Raw genomic sequence first — 21950 nt, 5'->3', positions numbered from 1 at the left:
TGCTGCCATCTTCAGGGGAAAGTCCGTAGGAGTCGATTGCTGAGTGTGTTGTAACACGCTCTGGAAATTCACAATTTCGTCGCCGTTTTTTTTTTTTTAAAAAACATAGTCCAGTATTTCTTTTCGAAATTGAAATGAAGTTGTATGGACTGGACTATGTTTTTTTTTTAAAAACGGCGACGAATTTGTGAATATCCAGAGCGTGTTACTCCACACTCAGCAATCGATTCCTACGGATTTTAATGTGTCACCTACCTAATTAGGTACAGTGGTACAACCTGTGTAACAACATGTACTATCAGGTACTATCATTGTACTTGCATTATGTATTTGTGGGTACCTACATATAGTTGTTACATTGTAATACTGAGTGATTTTACAAAACTTTGCCAATTTGCCTAAATTTTCATCAGAGGCAAAGAGCTGACCTGAGACCTGCTGGATGGGGTAAAACTGGTCATGATACAGGGCATAACTCTGATTCAGGTCACTACCAAACATTTCTAGAGAGTAAAAAGAGTAAAAAGGTTGTAGCAGCACAGCTGTTACATGTACATGTTACAGTACTTAAAGCCATATTATCAATACATTTCTTTATTATGCATTTATATTCACTAATGTATTCAAATATGCAAATTATCTCATTAACTACGTGTGATATAAAAATGTCCCAAGCAGAAATGTATTCTACGCAAAAAAGTACTATAGAATCAATTGAGAAAAGTTTGGTAGTGACCTTAATCAGATTGTTCTGGGTTTTTCCCTGTCTATTATAGATTTGATATACAAACCATTCTTAGCTCCAGTCAAGGCCCCATTGTCTTCAGTGTACATGTAACAGCTGTGCTGCTACAACCTTTTTACTCTTTGATACAGTGGAATAAACCTATTAAGTCTACCAGTTAATTACTTACATGTACATACTGTATGACATGTATGTGATGTCTTCGATGTCTTGGAACAGGTCTACTAATTCACTACATAGTACATATATCAACTGTGTTGGTACACACTTATTGCACTTTGATACAGTGGCATAAACCCATTAAAATGAAGTGTACCAGTTAAGTACTTACAATTACATATTACATGTATGTTGTGTCATTGGTGTCTTGGAACATGTCTGCCATTACCCTACATATTGTAGTACATGTATCAACTGTGTTGGTACACATTTATTACTCTTTTGATACAGTGGAATAAACCCATTAAAATAAAGTGTACCAGTTAAGTACTTACATGTACATATTATATACATCCTGTCAATGATGTCATGCATCCTGTAATTGATGTGTTGAAACGTGTCTGCTGTTACACCACACAGTACATGTGAATTAGTAGACCTGTTCCAAGACATCGAAGACACAACATACATGTCATATGTACATGTAAGTAATTAACTGGTAGACTTAATAGGTTTATTTCACTGTATCAAAGAGTAACAAGGTTGTAGCAGCACAACTTGATTTGGGGAATGACTGCAGGTTGGATTGGAACCCAGGTCCCTGTGGGCACTTGAACCCAAATGCGGAACTCACACTCACACCACAGCTCCCCATTAGTACTTCACTCAATTCATCCACAAGGCTAAGGCTTACATCAGCATGTTGTTGTAAACATCATAATACATAGCACCCAATTCACACAAATCACAGCCAAACTGTGATAAAGAGTGTGTTTTATTTTGCAGTATTAAAAAATAAAATATTACATATAGCAGACTTCATAGGCAAATAGAAATCAAAGCTGTAGCAGTAGCACATCATGTACACTTGTGCGTAATCGTCTCTCCCCTTTAAACAAGGCTACATGGCCAGGCCCATGAAACGTCCCTTTGTGGATCTACAATGCCATTATAAAAACCTTACAAAAGTTGCATATGAAACATTACAGACACAAGAAACTATGCCTAAATCCTTCATTCTTCGACTTTGTTTTTCCAACGCTAGGGCTCTTTTGGGTGTTTGTTATCTCACAAGTGCAGTAGTTTCAGTAGACAATGAGAGAAATGGTAAACTAAAATGCTTATTTGCAAAAAAATAAATAAACAACAGCTATGTCACCTCACACAATACTCTCCCATTCTGGAGTCAAACAGCTAGACTTTGGAGCTGTTGTACTGCTCCTGCTCCATAAGGACATACACATTTGTACTTTCTTTAAAGGTGGTGTGGTATGTTGGTGAGCTTATATTGAGATAGAATGTGAAGCTGCACACTGCAAAAGGGTCTGTGCTCACAAAACAACCCAAATGATAGTGTGAGAAGCCATTTACAGTAGGTGACATACATTAGAAATCTGTTCTACTACTAATTCACAAGGCAATTCTGAATAACTTCTGTCATCTTTTCCTCATCTATTGGTATGGTGACATCTTCCTGGCAGTCTGCCTTCTGATCTTTTAGACTCTGTGGTAGAGGCGGCATCAGCTTATTCACAATTGTAGCGTGACACGGGAAAAAAGCTTTACTCAAAACCAGTGATGTGCAAGGCATTATTATTGTGATGATAACAATAGTGTCGGGTTGACAGGCAGAGAACTTTGACTCATTGACATTGGTTTCTGCTTTGGTGTACACAGTGACACTGTCATGACGCATTGGGAGGTATTAATACAAAGTGAAAAGTGAAAAAAAAAGTGAAAAGTTATGACATGCCATGCCACAAACCCACTTCAATCTATACCTTTCTGTTATTGTGAGACACCTACACATAACTATTTGCTCTGTGTTTTGTTTTTAGTTATTAACACATTCATAGTACTGCAGTAGTATTTGAAAAGCACTTATGAGGAATCTGATACTTCAATCTTTATTGCTCCTTCATTGAGAACCAGCTAAGTCTGCCCCTAGTGGTGTACTTCATTTGGCAAATGACAAACAAACAGAAAACACACAGCGCATAGCATAGGACATAGCATATAGCACGTAGCATAGATCACTCTATGCTACGGTCACTCTGGTGCATTATGAAACATTTCTTTACTATTATTTAAGATCCAGGAGATTTTTAAGGAATATTATGATGAGATGTTTTATACACTTGCCCAAAATGCAGATGATTATCTTATATGTTTTGGAAGTTTGTGATACAATTTTTAATCCAATTACATCCAAAATCATTACACACTCACTCAAGAGTGATACTGCCTGGTTAAGTCATGCTATTTTACCAACACAATTTAAAACCTTCATGTCTTCTAAATAATCTCTTGTATTGGAGATACTCTCATCTGAACACAGTTGAGCTTTAACCATAATTCCTTTTATAGACTGATACTGTGGTAAGGGGGTTAATCATACTATTAATTTAACACAATGCTATGCTGAATGTTATATTATTACTTCATGCTTGGAAACATTCAACATTTGGAAATCTAACCCATCTAACCCAAATACAGTCCAGTGTAAAACTATTAATTTGCGGGAATAGTCACAGAATAGTGAGTGTCTTTTGCGGGAGTGTTTGATGCGGTAATCAGCAAATAAACACAACGTAAGTGGAGAAATGCAGCAGTTCAGGTAAATATGAAACCCTCTGATTCAACAAGTTAGAGATGAATCAGTTAACAATGACACCCCGCACACTACATTTCAAAAACAATGAGCATTTATCGAGTGTCTATAACTTTAAGCATTATATAATCAGATATTATATTGTACATTAATGTAAACTCTTAATCATTTATATGTTTATATATTAATTGATCTGTTCTGGAATATGTTTTTTTCTGCAAAGATTGTTTTGTGCAAAAACAGTTATTTTTGACATCTTGCACAATGTAGACCAAATTAAAATAACTGGTGCTCTCAACTTTGTTAAAAGTGCAACAATATAATCTCTATTGTTAAATCTTTAAAAAAAAGCTAGCAGCGGTTATATTGTATAGTCACAGATGGTCCCTCTCTTTGCCATAGCTAAATAGACCTTCAAACATATGTTTACAAATAAACATGTGTATACAAAGTAAGTGAAAAAACAAACATCAGTTTTTTTTTGGTATCACACAAAATCATACCAATATATTGTTATTTCATTTATGAGTGCATTCTCAGGACATGGATCTATAGGTCGAAATTCACAAGTTTAAGCACATAACTCCAGTGTGGGTCAGTGTTTGTGTGAACAGGAAGATGTGCGTCCACTACTGGCCTTCCAGCTCCTCGCTCTTCATATGTTACAGAGGCACTTGAACTGTATGGTATTAAACAAGAAACGATATTATGGTCATGAACTGTAATGGTATTAAACAAGAAAACATTAAAGACATTGGGTAGCACCCGACTCTCTTGTTCTCGTATGCAAACTGCTCTTCCTCTCTGCAGCTCTGCATACTCCCTCCTCCCCAAAGGGCACAGCAGCGTGTGTGTGTCCAGCATGGCATGTGTCCTGGTGTATTGCTTTGAGCGGGTCAGTGTGCGTCCGCCTCAGAAGCTGGACTCGGGAACCGTCCTCTTCCTCCCCAGGGAGGCGCTGCTGTAGCGGCTCCTCTGCAGCGTCCCGCACGAGGCCTTGTCCGTGGTGAGGCTGCGCGGTGGCGGAGGTGCCGAGAGGCCGTTGCGGTGCAGGGAGGCGGTCCGGCGCAGAGACGGGTCGGCCTTGTTCTGGATGTTGCAGGAGCTCTGCGAGCGCTTGATGTCCGGCATGCTGCCGCGCACCACCTTACCGTTGGTCAGCTCGTCGCCGTGCCGACCCCGGCCGGAGCCGCTGGCCTTGCCGTCCGCCGCGCCGCCGGGGCCCCCGTTGGACAGGGAGAGCTTGGACAGGCTCCTGCTGCTGGCCTCGCTGGCCCTCCCCCAGTCGCTGTCCCGGGACCGGCGCATGGAGTCCTTTTTGAGGAAGCCGCCCTTGAGGAAAGACAGCAGGCCGTCATGCGCCCTGGACTCCTCTCCCCTCCTACCCGCCTTGTCGCCCTCCGGCGGGGTCAGCTCCTCGGCCGCGTCCCCCTTGCCTCTCTGCTGGCCGGCGTCAAAGCTGGCGTGTGCGCTCGGGCTGGAGCCGCTCCTGGACTGCAGCTCGTGGGTCCTCCTCTGCTCCTGCTTGCCCTTCCGGGTGCTCCTCCGGCCGAGGGTCCCGTCCTCTCGCTGCTGCTGCTGCTGCTGCTGCTTGGTGGGCCTCTCGCTGCTGCTGCGCCTCAGGCTGCCCGTCTTGTCGGCGCTCAGCCTTTGCTGACCCTCAGTGGCCTTAGCGTGGCCGGCCTGCTCGTCGGGGGTCCGGCCCACGCAGCTGAGGCTGGAGGAGCTGGAGGTGGCAGGGGGCAGCTGGCCCTGGGGGCCGTCCCTGCCGGACGGGCTGCCCACCAGCGTGACGATGGGGTCCTTGGTGCAGCGCGGCCGCCGGCCCGACTCCAGGTACTCCACCAGCTCCGCGGGAGCCTGGGCGGCCGGCTCGGGGCCGGGGGCCGGCTTGTGGCGGCTCTTGGAGCCGAAGGACCAGCGCAGCGGCAGGACCTTGCTCAGGGTGTCCCTGGCCTTGGTGGGCGTCCGCATGCTCACGCTGCGGCCCTGGATACCCCGCACAAAGGGCCTGGTCTCAAATCCACCTGGAGGCGAGGCAGAGGAGGAAATTATGCCACGCAAGACTACGCCACACAACAAAGAGCGTTCACGTCAATCCCTAATCAGAACATCTGAAGGGGCAAAACAGTGTCATTTTGGCCACCAGAACACATGCATTCAACCTATCTAATGCACTCAGCACCAGACACAACATGTCATTCAGAATGCATCAGTGCTTTGATGTTGTAATAGTAATAGTAATAGTAATAGTAATACAGGAAGGATGCCCACACTGTCATCTTCCCAGTCTGAGTGGAGATAACTGGCAAAGTGCCAAGCAAATTAAAGGGCCCACTCTTGCCCCCCCCCTCCCCTAAGCACAACAAAAAAGGGTGTTTACAAACCTCTCTCTCTCTCAAAACACAACAGAAAAGAGTGTTGACAAACCTCTCTCTCCCACTCTCTCTCTCTCAAAGCACAACAGAAATGAGTGTTGACAAACCTCTCTATCTCACAAAGCACAACAGAAATGAGTGTTGACAAACCTCTCTCTCTCTCTCTCTCTCAAAGCACAACAGAAATGAGTGTTGACAAACCTCTCTCTCTCTCTCTCTCTCAAAGCACAACAGAAATGAGTGTTGACAAACCTCTCCCGGGTTTGGAGGACTCGTCTTGGAAGACCGGTGACTCGGGCGAGTCGGGGATGGATGACGGACAGGTGGTGGAGCTGCGGGACACAACGCTGCCGCGCTTACTGTCCCCGGCCAGGCGGATGAGCCAGTGGTCAGACATGGAGGAGCTGGTGGAACCTGGGAGACACAGGGTGGTCATTGTAGTTATGCATTATCTAACTTCATGTTTATTACATAATTTGTATATATGGGGCAGTATAGTGCAAAACAAACATATATAACATAACTAATAACTAACTAATTTACTATTAACCATTTAGATCTTTTGACCTACTGGTCATTTGTTCCAGTCTTTTATGAAAGAGAACCACTTGGCCCATTGCAAAGATACAGTGAGACAACCCTGCTGAAAAAAACAGCCTGACCAGCTTAAGGTGGTTTGCTGGTTGACCAGCTTGTTAACCAGCTTGTTTGACCACCCTGATGGTTGACCTGCTAGACCAGCAAAACTCTTGCGAAAACATACCTTCAGCTGGTTTACCCAGCTTACGATGGTAATTCAGTTGGTTTTGTTTGTTGTACCACCTCAAGCTGGTCATTTTAGCTGGTGTTACTGGTCTACATTGCTGGTTTCACAGGCCATACCAGCTTATGTTGGTCATTCTAGCAAATCAACATGGCCATCTGACACAATGATGTCAAGCCTGGCAGGCTGGTCACAAGCATGACCATCTTCCTCAGATGGTCACGTCAGCATGTCCACCTGGTGGCCCAACCAGCTACACCAGCAACGACCAGCAAGAGCTGGAAGAAAACCAGCAAAGACCAGCTAAAACCACCTACCAGCATAAGCTGGTATCTAGCTGTTTTTTTCCCAGCCCGGAACTCTTTGAGCAGTAAGAACCATTGAGCATCCCAGCCTTTGAGCAGTAAGAATGGAACATGGAGCATTGCATTATGGCTCATGTGACAAGGTATTGCTTCAAAGTAGAGGACCAAACTTATCATGTTGTTTGGATGTAGTGATTATTAAATCAACTTCCAAAAATGGTCAGTATAACTCTGTTATCACCCCTTCCTCCTCTCCTCACCCCTGACGGAGCTGCTGGCAGACCATGGCGGGATGGCGTCGCGCCTCTGGTAGAAGAGGATGTAGGCACCGCGGGTACACAGCTCCTCCTCTGGCACCAGGTCCACACTGCTGTCATCATAGCTGTACCACTGACCGTCCACCGAGTTACGACAGTACGCTACAGGACACACACACACACCAATTCACGAAACATCCACGAGCCGCAATGAACGCTCTGATGAGCTTTTAGTAGAGTGTATGCAAGTGAATGAGAATTTGCCATGGGGAGATCTGTTGGGAAGGTCCTTCACCTCTAAAAGTGCACAGAAACTCACAGGAAAGAGTACACAGGAACTCACAGGAACTCAAAGGAAAGAGTACACAGGAACTCACAGTAACTCAAAGGAAAGAGTACACAGGAACTCACAGGAAAGAGTACACAGGAACTCACATGAAAGAGTACACAGGGCGTACACAGGAACTCACAGGAAAGAATACACAGGAACTCACAGGAAAGAGTACACAGGAACTCATAGGAACAGGCATGTTTGACGGGGAATGTGACTGTGTGCGCTCATGTGGCATGAACCTACCGGTGTAGTGGCCGCCGTGCATGCCCCCATGGTGGTTGCAGACGGCGTAGAGGTCGTACAGGAAGTCGTGGGGCAGCGTGGCCTCGGGCTGCTTCCAGGCGGCTGGCCAGGGCCCCAGGTTGCGCATGCTCTGGCTGCGCTTGACCACGTGCGGCGCCATGTCCAGGCCGGTCAGGGGGAAGCGCACCAGCGTGGAGAGCTTGTTGCGCCGCTCGCCCACCTGCCGGAAGCGCTTGAGGTGCAGGATGAGGATGTCCGGCAGCGTCCACAGACTCATCTTCACCATGCCCTGCTGCAGCTGCTTGCAGTGGGGACACTTCCAGGCGTCGTCCGGCGCCAGCTGGAGAACACACACACACACACACACACACACTTGAACATAACTGAGAGCAAACACGTATACACATACACTAACATACGCACAGGACAAACACACAGAGCACAAACAGCATATTTGCATGCAGCAGCACAGTGCCACTTCTGTTGAGTTTCATTTCCTTCTGCACAGACAGTGGAGGAGCTCTGGAAAATAAATCCACTTGGCAAATACGGGCACCATCGTTTCCTGTGAAGTGTTCATGCCACTCAGTCTCTGGTATTCAGACATACATCAGAAATGGTGTCTTTCTGGAATAGTACCCCATTAATAAACATAAACCCATAAATTATTTTACAGATAATTATTTTACAGCCACGTATTTGCATATCTGACTTTCCCAGCTGGTAATGTTTTTTGTTCATCTCAACAATGATGAAAGGGATGTTTATCTATATTCAGAGTTAATTTGTTTTCATTTCATTTTCTCTGTCTAAAAGATCATGTTAAATATTCCTTTCTATTCTCTTTGTTTGAGTACTACAGCATTTGTGGCTAACCTGCAACTCAGCTTGTTTCACAGTAGGTCATCTTGAGAGAAAGAAGTGCATGTGTATCTTAGCTCTCTGAACTGACAACTTGCTATAAGTTGGTTAGACTGGATTTGACCCACTTACAAACTTTGACAGCCTTTGACACACACAGACACACTTCAGCCTCAAAGAAGAGGTTGGATTGAATTCAGTTCCAACTTTGTTGTTCACCAGGGACAAACATGTGCCTCTCTCCTCTCCGCACCAGAGAGTCTTGGTGAAGCTCACACTCACATTTCTCCATTTCCTCCACTTGAGCTTTTCTATTCAGCTGGCTCTTTTGAACTGAAGAGTCACATTAAGTAGGACCAAACAGACCTCTATCCACATCATACAGTAAACATGTACTGTGTGATCTAAATACAAAGTGTATCCAGCAAGCATGTCGGTGCTGCAGATATATATATATAGACCCTTACAAAACGCTTGATGGTGTCTGGGTAAATTGTTTTGATAAATAACAGACTGACTGTGAGGGTACTGATGTCCCATACTGTCGTTCTGCTGCAGATATGTCGTTCTGTCACGGATTGAAAGATTGAAAACAGAGATGGACTGTGGGGTGGGGGCACTTGACACAGTGAGAGAGAGAGAGAGAGAGAGAGAGAGAGAGAGAGAGAGAGAGAGAGAGAGATGGGCTAAGCTGTGGGGGGCGGGGGTGGACAGAGGGAGAGAGAAAGAGAGAGGAGAGAGAGAGAGAGGGGGGATGACTTGTGTACCTGCTCCTCTTTGGTGTAGAGCTGAAAGCACTCGTCCAGCGTGCAGCTGTGCTGCTGGAGGTGCTGCTGCTGCTGGACCCTCACGCTCTCCATGTCCTTCACCACCTCCTCCTGGATGTTCCCAAACAGACTGACACACACACACACACACACACACACACACACACACACACACAGACACTTTCATTTCATGATGTGCAGAATACAGGGGTAACATCTGGAAATACATGTAAGTGTGTGTGTGTGTGTGTGTGTGTGTGTGTGTGTGTGTGTGCCACAGAATATACTAAATGCAAATGTGTTGATGTGGTATTAGGGGGGGGGGGGGAGAGATCTGTGCTGGCCTCACCATTCCTTGACCTTGTGCTCCCACTCAATGATGAGCTTCACATGGGCTGGACCTCCAGACGCACACAGCTTCAGGGCCCTGCAGAAAGAGCAGAGTGGGTCAGACATCGCTGGGGCTGCCAGCCACACGTCTTCAGCACGCGCCTCTCGGCCCCAGCTCTTAAGGGGCACTGTCAGCACTTTCCTCATCACGACATCGTGTAGCAAAGGTCAACAAACAAGTGTCATCAACTAAACCAACACATCAACTTCTGAGTGTTTCAGGTGATACTGTACATCATAATTTCCGTCTCGTCAGAATTCTTCTTGTCAAGCAGCGCTGCGTTCATGTTGAGGCACTAGATGGCAGTCTATGATCAGGAATGACTCAGAATATTCTGAAGGATGATGCACAGCCACAGATATCACATGTGCCACCACGAGCTGTGACTGTGTGGCACAATGGGAGTGTGCGACACATGGAAAAAAAAAGCTAAATTCACGCAAGTTCAAAAAGATAAGCAGTGGAATGGCTATCCATTGGGACTACCCTATGGACATTTGTCTTCCAGAGTATGGTAGTATGGAGTATGGAACAACCACATAATGATGATTATGGTCATGGAAATCGCCTCTAATCTTAGGATGTTGCTTGGGATAAATGAAAATTTTGAGGTGTCAGTAATTGGTTGAAGTCCTCACATCTTTCTGAAACCATCACTAATGAACCATTCTATCATAGCCAACAGCCCAGTCATTTGTTCTGCATCAGTATATGCAATATTATAAAGGATCTGCTGCACACCACAACAAGCTCCCATAAAACAGGATTTAGGCTACTTAAGAGATGTTTCAGGCACTTGGCTCTTCTTCAGACACATCATACTCTTAAATATCCTTCTTATGTGCCACGTCATCAATTAGTATCAAAATAACGACACAGCCTACTGTATTTAAGATATGTCCATGTCCAATCGCAAAATGCTAGGCATCTCAGAAAGAACAGGTGACAATGTTGTGAATGGACTGGGAAATTAATCAAAAATGTACAATGTACCTAACTTTTTACCAACCAAAATTAATTCATATAGATATATTAGATATGTCAGATTCTGATTGGTCCTGTTTTTTTATGTGAAGAAATTTGAAGGCATTGGGGCCTATCTAAATTCCTACATTAACAAGTTAATACTTTTGACTGTAGATGACCTCTAAAAAGATCATGATATTTTCAAGGAATTTACTTGAGCAGTATTTTGAAAGTGAACAGTAGAGAAATTATGGATGGATTTATTCTACAATGCAAATTTGTGAAATCCTCATGACATTGATTTTAGGTAGTAGCACTCTGCCCTGTGCTTTGTTGAGTTCAATTCTTCAACTTCTGCATGGTACTATGCATGTCTCTCAGAGGAATATCTCAGTGAAATGACCTCTTTGACCCAGAATGAAAAGATGAAACTGAAAACAAAAAAGGCTGAACCAGCAGAGGACACCTTTGAGAGATGGCGCTTTGATTCAGAGATCTGTCGCCGATCCACCCATACAGCTATGCAGAGAGAGAGAGAGAGAGAGACTACGATGGCAACCACACATCAAAAGAGGTCAGAAGCTAAAACCTCCGCGTTTACGAGCGTGTTATGCTAATTGTGCGCTTGTAAGATAACTCACAATCCCATAGTAATTCCAACCGCGGCTTAAGTGGCTTTCCAACAATGGCTCACACATAATGTGTTGCTGGCTTCTTAAGTTATACAAATGCCTCCGTCTGTACCCTGGTGGTGACGGTGCCCATGCGGACTGCCGACGCTCACACTGAGAGTTATGGTCTGTTTACCTGCTAATTTACTGTCAGCCCCGCAGGGTAGGCTGTAATTATGTCCCCGAATCGCAGCAGAATGTATCAGTGCTTTTGAATGGTCCCTGCAGTAATTCCTAATCAGCCTTATTAAAAGCTAATATCTCTAATCCTTCCCAGCACAGCCATCAAGCCCCCACACCAGCACACACGCTCACAGCTGCGCCGCTGTCGCTTGCTCACAGCCAAACACACCAGCACACAGCACATAATGCTGTCAAACTGTGTGTGTGTGTGTGTGTGTGTCAGAGAGAGAGAGAGAGAGAGAGAGAGAGAGAGAGATAGAGAGATGTGGAATGAGAAGGTTCCAGAGTAGCGGTTATCTGCACATTCCTTTAAAGCACCATGGCAAATGTTATTAGCCCCCAAAATAGGGGATTGTGAATAAAATGCTATAATTATTTTCATTATTTTCTGAAAACACAAGCTTCGCCTAACGTAAACCTGACAGCAATTTCGCCCCAGCTGGCACATCCAGAATACTTATTAAAAACGTCTGCCTTCCTCTATACTTTTTATACACAATGATGGCAACAGTAGTTTAAACTACAGACACACTGGCTACTTTTTGAGAAACTGTGTAGGCCTAACTCTGATGAGGAGCTCCTGCAATTCTTTCTGTGAGGATTCAAAGCATGATGCCAATCACTGCCTTTAGCATTTCTGCTCATTGTGTGTCTGCTGGAGCATGAAGAGAGACTTCTCCTAATGCAGGACACTGCATGCCTACACTATTACCCAGGCCATCCTCATCCATAATGCCGTGTGCACAAAACCACAGAGCCACGTTCTCCCCTCCAGCTGCCACACACACACTCTCACCCATTTAGACTCACGCAATCCCATTCTCTCCTGATAAGGGCCCTGCTTTAGGATGCCCCAGAGAGCTCTTCCCCAGCCCCATCCTCACCTTTAAGCAGCCAGGGGATCGATAGCTATTCATGCTGTTAATTCAGCGCCCACTAATCCCCTGATAGTGTCCTCAGGCCACTCTCCACCGCTGCCCGTCAACAGGGGCCTGTTCCAAGTGACAAACCCACTTCTCACTGGACCCTCCCTAGTGTCCCAGTCTGCCGTCTCTGTGACTGAGGGGGTCTGGAGTCAGGTGTGTGGGATGTGGCCTACGCGAGTGCCCTCTCCTGCCTTGTGGTTCGCCCCACACTCGTCACACATCTGTCACGGTGTGTACGGTGAATAGATGATATATGAAACATGTCATTACATTTACCTGAGTAAGTTGTGGGTCTGCATTATGAAAATGTCCCAAGTTGTGGGTCTGCATTATGAAAATGTCAACACATTTGACATATAGGGCTCTATTTTAATGGTCTGAAACAGAAGTGTCTTTGCGCAAAACGCAAGTGACTTTGTAGGCGGATCTTGGGCGCTGATGCTATTTTACCGGCGGGATTATTGACTCTTGCGCCCAACGCAAATCTAAAATGGGGTGGTCTGAAGTAGCTACATTAATCATGGGTGTGGTTTGGGCGTAACGTGCAATAAACCAATCAGAGCGTCGTCTCACATTCCCTTTAACAACAGGCACGCTTGTTCCATAGCTGATTGCTATTATGGTGGCATATTTGCCAGGCGCAACCAGCAGCGTTTACAGCGCTATAATCACTGTTCAGTTGGGAACAGTTAGCTATTGTTTTTTCCTCTTGACAAAATGTAATGCAGAATTGTCACAAAGACATACTTTCCGATGTTTTGGGATCACTGTCACTGAATCACGAGGTTATGAATGCGCATGGTGATATTTTTGCAATGTAGAATGTAATCTAACATACTCTCCCGTGCTGCCGCTGGGGCATCGGCATGAAATTCAACAATAACAAAACATAACAAAGCTTAACATAACAAAGCTTGGAGTTATTTCAGATGGGCTACAACAAGGCAGGCAAAATTATGGTGCTTAAAACCTTAGCGCAGCAGGAATAATGCTTAGGCTGATGTTAAAGCGCACGCGATGTTTAAAGCCATACACAACGGTAAATTGGAACAAAACTAAAGGTAACTTTAGCCTTTATAGGGCTGTATAAAGTTGTCCAAATTAATAGGTCATAATTAGGCGTTGTTGTAGTAAAGTTATTGCATGTAGATGTACTATATAGGCTACTAAATTTTTAGGTCACCAATGCACGAACAAAACCGGGAAATGGACAAATATCAAGGCTTTGAATGTTTCCGTCTGTGTACGGGGGTGTCTATAGATTGGTGTGCAACGCATTCATTCATGCAGGCCTGTGGTCATGCATTTGCCCTTAAAATAGCATCTGCATTTGCGCCACAGACTTTAGACCAGGGAGTTCCTGGTCTGTGGCGGAATTGTTTTCTGCAACTGCAAAATATCAGCAGTGAACGTTTGCGCCAGAACATGCCCCGTCTTTTCGCTGAACCGCCCCCGTGGGCGCAATCGAATTCCCTAATTTACAGGCATGTACCTGTGGATGGAAAATTCCAATATGCGTTGACTGCAAAATATGAAAGACAAAAGCGTGAGTATACAAAGTCAATTGCGCTGGGACGCAAGATATAGCCCATAATGTCAACACATTTATGCTTGTTCAATATAGGCCATGGTAATGAAAGGTGTAGATTTAAGTCCTCCGCCTCTATACCCCCAGATCCCCCACATGAAAATGTTATTATATAGAGAAATTATAATATTTACATAAAAGGCTTTCAGTTAAAAAAAAAAGTCCCAAATCACAAACAGCTTTTACGTGTTATGTCCTACGGCTGAGCTCTCTGAATCAACCAACTGTTGTATTTACACTGCTGCTGCCGTGCTTTTGTCCAGTTGAGTCTAATTAAATAACGACTAATGAATAATGAAACAACGGTGCATGCCATTTAAATGTCCAGATGCAAATCTACAACTTTCAGTCACATGGCCTTGATGATGTTCTGAACAAGAACCCATAAGATGCTGTCTACGGAGCCAGTCTTGTTCCTACATGAGAACCCATAAGATGCTGTCTACGGAGCCAGTCTTGTTCCTACATGAGAACCCACAAGATGCTGTCTACGGAGCCAGTCTTGTTCCTACATGAGAACCCACAAGATGCTGTCTACGGAGCCAGTCTTGTTCCTACATGAGAACCCATAAGATGCTGTCTACAGAGCCAGTCTTGTTCTTACCTTAGATTTCTGCCTGCAGCTATTAACGTGTGAAGGAACAGTGTACACAAGACCAGCCCAGGAAAAGCAATTACCCTCTGTGTATATACTGTAATTCTCACACAATACAATTCAGAGCCTGGGTCACTCTTCTCACCGGCCCTGGCCTAATATTGCTCTCTCTAAATTACGTATAATCTGCATGGAAATGAGTGGGGCCAAGAGAGGCCAGAGTGTCCACTCAGCTTTGAGAACAACATAATTACACAAGCTCATTCGGGCTTGTGACGCTCCGCACAAAATAACAATGAACAATTCAATAACGGGACGAAGGAGATGCTTTTTACCAGCCGTGAAAACACGTACTGACAGGGCTGCAAGATGGGAGGGAAAGGAACACAGATAACGACCTATAAAACACTTACTCTCACACTCTTTCTCTCTCTCTCTCACACACACACACACACACACACACACACACACGCAAATACACACACACACAAATACACACACAGGCACACACTTGTTTCCGTACAGAAAGTGGTTTGATTGAGAGTAGACTGTTTTTATCCTGTGTTTCCCAGACACATCTACAAAGCCCAGCTGAGCTGTGCAACAGAACCACAAAAAATAGATCTTTAAATAGACACCTCAGAGATAACACCTCAGAGAAATAAAAAAAGTAGGAAAGAATAAATGGCCTTGTCATTCTGGTGATGGAAATTTCATAATATAATCTCTTTAAAAACCGTGGAATAGCTCACTGGTTTACAAAATGGCAGCTTGTAAAAAGCAGAGCTGACACCTTCCCTATGACTCCTAAGCAGAAGGCGCAGCAGCCAGACATAAGGCCATTCACAACCCTCTCTCCTTCTGTCCCCAAAGAACACAATAACACATTTCTCAGGGATTCACATGACACATTTCATTACAAAATCACATATTTCATTTCAAAAAGAACTACATGGGCGCAGTGATGAAGTGTTTATTACAAGAGCTGTTTGTCTTCTAATTACATTACATACTTGACATCACGTTGGCCAATTGTTGCCTGAGGAGCTACAAACAGGCCTCGTGGTCTTCACATATTGTGGCCACAGACAGGTATGTGTGTTAGAGGAGCTGGACTCACCTGTCCACTGCTGGGTGGCAAAGCGGCCGGCTGTCCTGGGGGGATAAGTAGCAGTAGGACGTGGATCCGCCAACCACACGTATCTTGAACATCACACCTCCGTTCTGTTGGGGAGAGTCAGACTCAGCTTAGAGGGGGGAATGGCCCATTTTGAGTGAGGACACTAAACCTGGAGCTCAGTGAAGGTTTACACTCTAGGCAGGAGAGAGAGGCCGACCCACAATTGGATTTTCTGTCAGCCTGAGGTGAACAGGAAGGAGTCTTGTACTCAACCCAGTTTTAAAAACTGAACATTTCCACTTCAACAAAAAAAACACAAGTCTGCCAATGGAATATACAAAATACATTTAAGTGCCTTGTTTTTGTGCCAGCTCCACAAACATCTGGAAAGGGGAAATAAAATGATAATTTATAAGGCCAGGACTGACAAGAGTTTGAATTAGTGAGGAGTGAGGAGGAGCCCAGCATTCCTAATGGACTCATTTTAAATACTGCCACCGGAGAATAGAGTCGCAGCCAAGCATAAACTGAAATAAATGAGGTAGTTAATAAGAGCTAACCAGCAAATGAGAAGGGCAAAGTCTTTTGTAGGAAAAGCTGAACACACATTTGTGTTTGAACAAATCTGAACAAGGGGCCCTTTCACCATCCAGACAAGCAGGACCTATTCACACAGTTAATCTGCTCTTCAACATTAGGCTTTTGGAACACACCCAACAACACAAACCCTCACACACATTAACTAATGCTATACTACTATTGAGTTGTCCTTGCTGCTGGTTAAACAACACCTCACAACATAACCACCTTGGAAGTGCAACTGAACAGGTCAATTCAAACAAACATAGGGTTGTGTATTGGCAAGAATATGGTACTACTATATGGCACAACAGCACCAGGGTGAGAGTGAAGAGACATTGGGACTATATTGACACACTCCTTAACACTCCTGCTGAACAACGATGATGAACAAACCTCCTCTAGATAAGAGCCAAATGTAATATTATTATTGGCAGGGAGATCTCCTTTGACGAAGGAGGGCTCTAATCAATGTGAGAACAATCTTAGGCATCCTCAATCTCTCATGAAGCAGAGATCAGCTGCAGCCAAAAGTCACTTAAACACTTTCACAGAACAGAAGGCACATACATTACTCACCGCTCCATAGTTGTGAAAATGGATTTGTCATTCAGTAATACACCTTACAAATCAACAGTATATACCAGCAAGGTGTAAGAAATGAAACCACCGACAGCACCATGACATCTCTGTGTTGAAAACCACCGACAGCACCATGACATCTCTGTGTTGAAAACCACCGACAGAACCATGACATCAGAGAGGGTTAAAGCAGAGTATTTAGTAATCAAGGATCTTTGATGACATCTCTGTGTTGAAAACCACCGACAGAACCATGACATCAGAGAGGGTTAAAGCAGAGTATTTAGTAATCAAGGATCTTTGATGACATCTCTGTGTTGAAACCATTCCATGGTGAAACACTTAAATATTCAAAGTGGACATGCAGTATTGTGAATGAATGTGGTCAGACAAGCTATGTGAGCGCCAGCAACTGAAATGAGCAGCCATCTCAAGCGATAAGCTGGAGATCACGGTTCTGAACACTGACTGTCACTGTTCTGGAGATCACTGTTCTGAAGACACAGGTCATTCTCATTAACAGAGGGACTCATTTTCCTGCAATGCAAGGTGCAGAATGCAATCATCAGCATTACCAGCCTGGCATAAATTAAACAGCGCCAGTTGGTGGTTTACGCTTATTAAGGGGTTGGTATCCATGCCTCCAGAACTGCAGCGTGACAGACAACAAGAGGCCTGGGTCACACATAAGAGTGTCTCTACCAGTTTATGATAAACAACAGAATTGCTTTTTTAATTAACAACATAATGTGCCTGGGCAAGTATTGCCAGTTCTGAAGTATGCGTAGATCTGAGTCTCCGGAGGGTTGGTGTGCTCATTCTGTCTAAACAGACTCATGGTTGCTAGTCTGGGGGTCTACCGGTAATTGTGCCATCGGAGGCTCTGGAGGAAGAGATAGAGCTGCAAGAGAAGCCGCTGCCCCACAAGGCTTGTTCCACTGTCTGTTTCAGCTCCTTTATACCAATGGCCAACTCAGCCTTGTTGACCTAGATGAAGGAGCATGCTGCTATCTTGCTATTTTTATGGGATCGTAACTTTTTTATTGCCTCTCCCATAAAACGGTTTTGTGTGAGAACGCAGCCACAGAGGAGGAGGCATACATGCTGCCAATTTCCTGCCCAAGACCCACAGTTGACCCTGACAGTGCACCCAGGCCAGCGCTCGCTTAGCCAATTAAACAACAAGGCTTATCTGATATGACTTACTCGCTGTAAAAGCAAATGGACAAGATATTTTTTTTTTTTTTAAACTGCTTAAGAAAAGACCAGATAATGGGCCTCTGATCCAGATGCAGTTCACCTGATCCCACATGAAACTGCGGTGCTGTAGATACTGATCAGTAAACAGCTGTGGAGGAGCGATGCGGCACTTATCGGCCCAGACTCATCTGGGAGTCTGCAGGAGCAGGGAGACGGGCCTGAGTCTGTCTGCTCCCTCAGTAAACAGTGGCCGGTGCAGGTGAAGGCAGACACAGATCATCTAGTCTGAGGGGTTTACTGGGGCTATATGTGTGCCTTGGCTTGTCAAGAGAAACATCTATTCAAAAGTCCCACTATTCTGTGACGGAGTGCTGTCTCTACGGTTGAGTATGCGCTCTGACTGCCATAGCAACGTTCCTGACTCTTTGGCATTGCGGTCAGGCTGCAGGTTTAGTGGCGCGGAGACCCGGGTTGGAGGCTTGGAGGGGTGCTTTCTGCCTTTGCTACAATACCCTCTATTTCTGTATAAATGCTGAGAAATGGATTTGAATTCCAAATGTGTCTGGTGGTATTAACTGAACTACTGAACTGTGCCTTGTTTATATTACAGTGTTTAAATCTCACTCAGATACTTTTCTTTCTACTTGCTTGTGTCTCCAGCAGGTAATTTTTTCAGAATTATTTAGAGAAATCAATCTGTCGACTACGTTCACCTTCATGGCCACTGAACGTTGAAAGTAGTCTGCTAAGGCTGGCATTATGCGGCATGGTTTTATAGTCATTCTGGTATGAATTTCTCAAGTAAACACATCGCAAAAAGCTTCCAAAACATAATGGCTGTGATTCACAACTCTGAGAAGTTGATGGGAAGGAGAAGAATTAAAGGGGAAGAAGATGGAGGGCTGTTCATCTCCCTCTTCACACCAACCCTCCCCTCAGCTTGATTCAGGATTTTGGAAATGGCTTTGAAAGTTTAAAATGATACATGCCCTGAACACTCCTGAGCAAATACTCCAAAGTCTAAAACGTGAAACCCTACACACAGGCATGGCACTGGAAAAAAGGATACAAGTTAGCAGTCATATTAGTAGTAGTTATAGTTATAGGATACAAGTTAGCGGTCATACTTTATAGTATAGTAATAGTAATTATAGTTATAGTAGCAGGAGTAGCAGCGGAAGTATAACTTCTACTTTCACACATTAATCACAGGACTGTGTGAAGATGCCAGAGGCTGCAGGCCCTATGATCTCCTGGCCTCTTCCTCATTAGCTGCTTGTCTCATGTAGTGTGCCTGACAGGAATATAGCTGGTGTAATTTTAAGAGCCCACTGTGCTCCTGATAACTCAATGTGGGTTAATCTTAACTTATGGCTCTTGTGAACCTTTGAGGGTTGCGGCTCCTCACTGAGTGGTTTCAGGACTTTCAAATTACTGTTGGGTTTCTATGTTGGTTCTGTGAGGGAAAATTAAGAAAATAAATACATTCATGATAAAATCATATAAAATATGTCTTCATACGAGTCCTAAATTCTTTCAACTAGAGAGGTAGACCACAAAATAACCACAAAGAAATATGTACGGTACCTGCACAGATGTAAGACTGTCCAAAGACTCTTGTGCATCATTTTGTAATTCTGTGCATGTTTACCTTTCTATAGTTTATCTGGCAACATTTCATTATCACTTAAATGCATAAAGTATGTATCCTTGAATGGAATGCTTAGTTTGCTTTTAGTTTTAATGGCCACCACTGTTCGGCTGATAACATCATAGAGCGTTTTTACAAAATTCCCTGACCCAATACCAATAAAAGCTCAACACTAACAACACTAGAGGTCCAGTTTCAAGGCACGTCTGGCTCATCTGAAAGTATATTAGCATTTGAAGACCTCACTTCTACTGCAGCAGAGCCCACCTCTATTGTAGATTACACTGAACTTGAAATGCCCTCTACTCTTCACAATGTTACTGTGGCTGGAGACGCATCAAAGCTGAATAATCAGAGGCAATGTGCTCTGGCTGAAGTGCAAAAATTTAAACTCTCCAAAAATATTTTGAGTATTCAATATTTAACCACGGCTGTGGTTAGACTTGCATCACCACAGTGGTCCTGAAAACTTCATTGCCTATCGTCGACATGAACACCAAAGCCAAAAAACCCTGAGCATGAAGCGCACACATGCAAAACACAAGCATGGTGAACTCTTCCCTTCCAACCAGCTGCTGCTGTGAGAGAGTCATGGGGCCAACGCACAGACTCAGAACTGCACCACGGTAAACACAGACTCAGAACTGCACCACGGTAAACACAGACTCAGAACTGCACCACGGTAAACACAGACTCCTGCTGGGAGAGGCTCTGCTTGCACCTGGCGTGAGGCGCTTCTTTCTTGCTAATAACCAACCGTGTCAACAAAACCCCAGGTGGCTTCAGGAAGTTGCATGAAAAACAATGTAGATTTAATGCACATTTGCTACTTGATTGAAGTTCAGTGTAGCGTGCAATTAAAGCACACAGATCGAGGCCCGTGTGTGTGTGTGTGTGTGTGTGTGTGTGTGTGTGTGTGTGTGTGTGTGTGTGTGTGCGTGTATGTATGTGTTACTGTGTGTGTGCATGACACAATAACAATAAATAATTGATCTGAGAATAAAATGACAAGGATGCTTGTTTATAAAAAGAGAGGCTCTTGTGTAGTTGGTGTGGGGGTGGGCCTGGTGAGGCGGGTGTTTATTTACCTGTGCTTGCGCGCTATTAAGCATCAGGTAGTAGAGCTTGCTAAGGATGCTCTGCTGGAACTGGTCCCAAGAGAGGGTCCTCTCTTCACGCATGAGAAAGGGGGGTCCAAACCTACGTACCAGGAAAGAGAGAGGGAAAGGGGGAGAGGGACAGAGAGAGGGAAAGGGGGAGAGGGACAGAGAGAGAGAAAGGGGGAGAGGGACAGAGAGAGGGAAGCAATTTAGCTTCTTCACTTCTTTCAGTTTCTTCACTTCTTTCTGTTTGAGGTCACACAGTACTTCAACATCAACATCAGATTTTTCTTTTCTTTTTTTGAGGAGGGATGGATGGGGTGTTCACCACAAGAATGAAGGAGGCAGACTAAGAGGCTTGAATCAATAAAACAGCACCAGCCTTTTCTGAGAAGATAATATCAAGTGTACTGGAGGGGAAAATTCTCTTTTGAGAGGGGCAATGAAAACATTAGTGCCTCTGTAATTATCACTGATGCTGATCCCCATGGTAATTATCTGAGACTGCGTGTTTGTAGGCAGTGATATGATTTGTGCGGATCCGTGCTTGTTGACCTTTTGAATGTGCTGGTGGATGGCATCCACAAACAACCCTAATCTGGGAGGATTAGAGTCAAGTGAAGGCCTGAGGGCCTAAACGGCTGATATCAGGCCAGTTTCTGCTTGCTGAGACGATAGTGCAAGTTTGCACGCCAACTCAACTTTGACCAAGTGACTGCTTTGAAATCGGTTCATAATCCACTTAAAGTGTATTATTTCTTTTTTTTTTCCTTGCAATTTCTCTCATTTCACAATAAGGTGACAGCTTTCACATGTTCAGATGAATGGGCTGCAATCTTGAATCCTGAAGATTTTGCTGATTTTAGGTCTGCTCTGTAGAAACAATCACCACATTTATAGCAATGTCCTCTGAAAATGTGGCTGCTTTCAGGAGGTGCTGTTTTCACAAGTCTAGAAAGCGTCGCCATCAAATCT

General features: G+C 44.4%; 1 protein-coding gene across 1 annotated transcript in view; it reads right to left on the bottom strand.

Annotated features, from left to right (window-relative positions):
* Positions 1-1661: 1661 nt before the first annotated feature.
* usp43a (ubiquitin specific peptidase 43a) overlaps positions 1662-21950 on the bottom strand; it is an 82476-nt gene continuing 62187 nt past the window's right edge. The window contains exons 8-15 of the mRNA XM_042104747.1: positions 20964-21075; positions 15864-15967; positions 9773-9850; positions 9424-9553; positions 7796-8135; positions 7222-7380; positions 6146-6307; positions 1662-5542 (exon numbers count right to left, since the gene is read on the bottom strand). Coding sequence (XP_041960681.1) covers positions 4428-5542; positions 6146-6307; positions 7222-7380; positions 7796-8135; positions 9424-9553; positions 9773-9850; positions 15864-15967; positions 20964-21075 — 2200 coding nt within the window. The 3' untranslated portion in view covers positions 1662-4427. The remainder of the gene's footprint in view (positions 5543-6145; positions 6308-7221; positions 7381-7795; positions 8136-9423; positions 9554-9772; positions 9851-15863; positions 15968-20963; positions 21076-21950) is intronic.

The sequence above is a fragment of the Alosa sapidissima genome, chromosome 9, assembly GCF_018492685.1.
Source record: "Alosa sapidissima isolate fAloSap1 chromosome 9, fAloSap1.pri, whole genome shotgun sequence".
In the NCBI taxonomy this organism is placed as follows: Eukaryota; Metazoa; Chordata; class Actinopteri; order Clupeiformes; family Clupeidae; genus Alosa; species Alosa sapidissima.
Note: the sequence above shows the minus strand (reverse complement) of the source record. Positions and strands in the feature narration are given on the sequence as shown.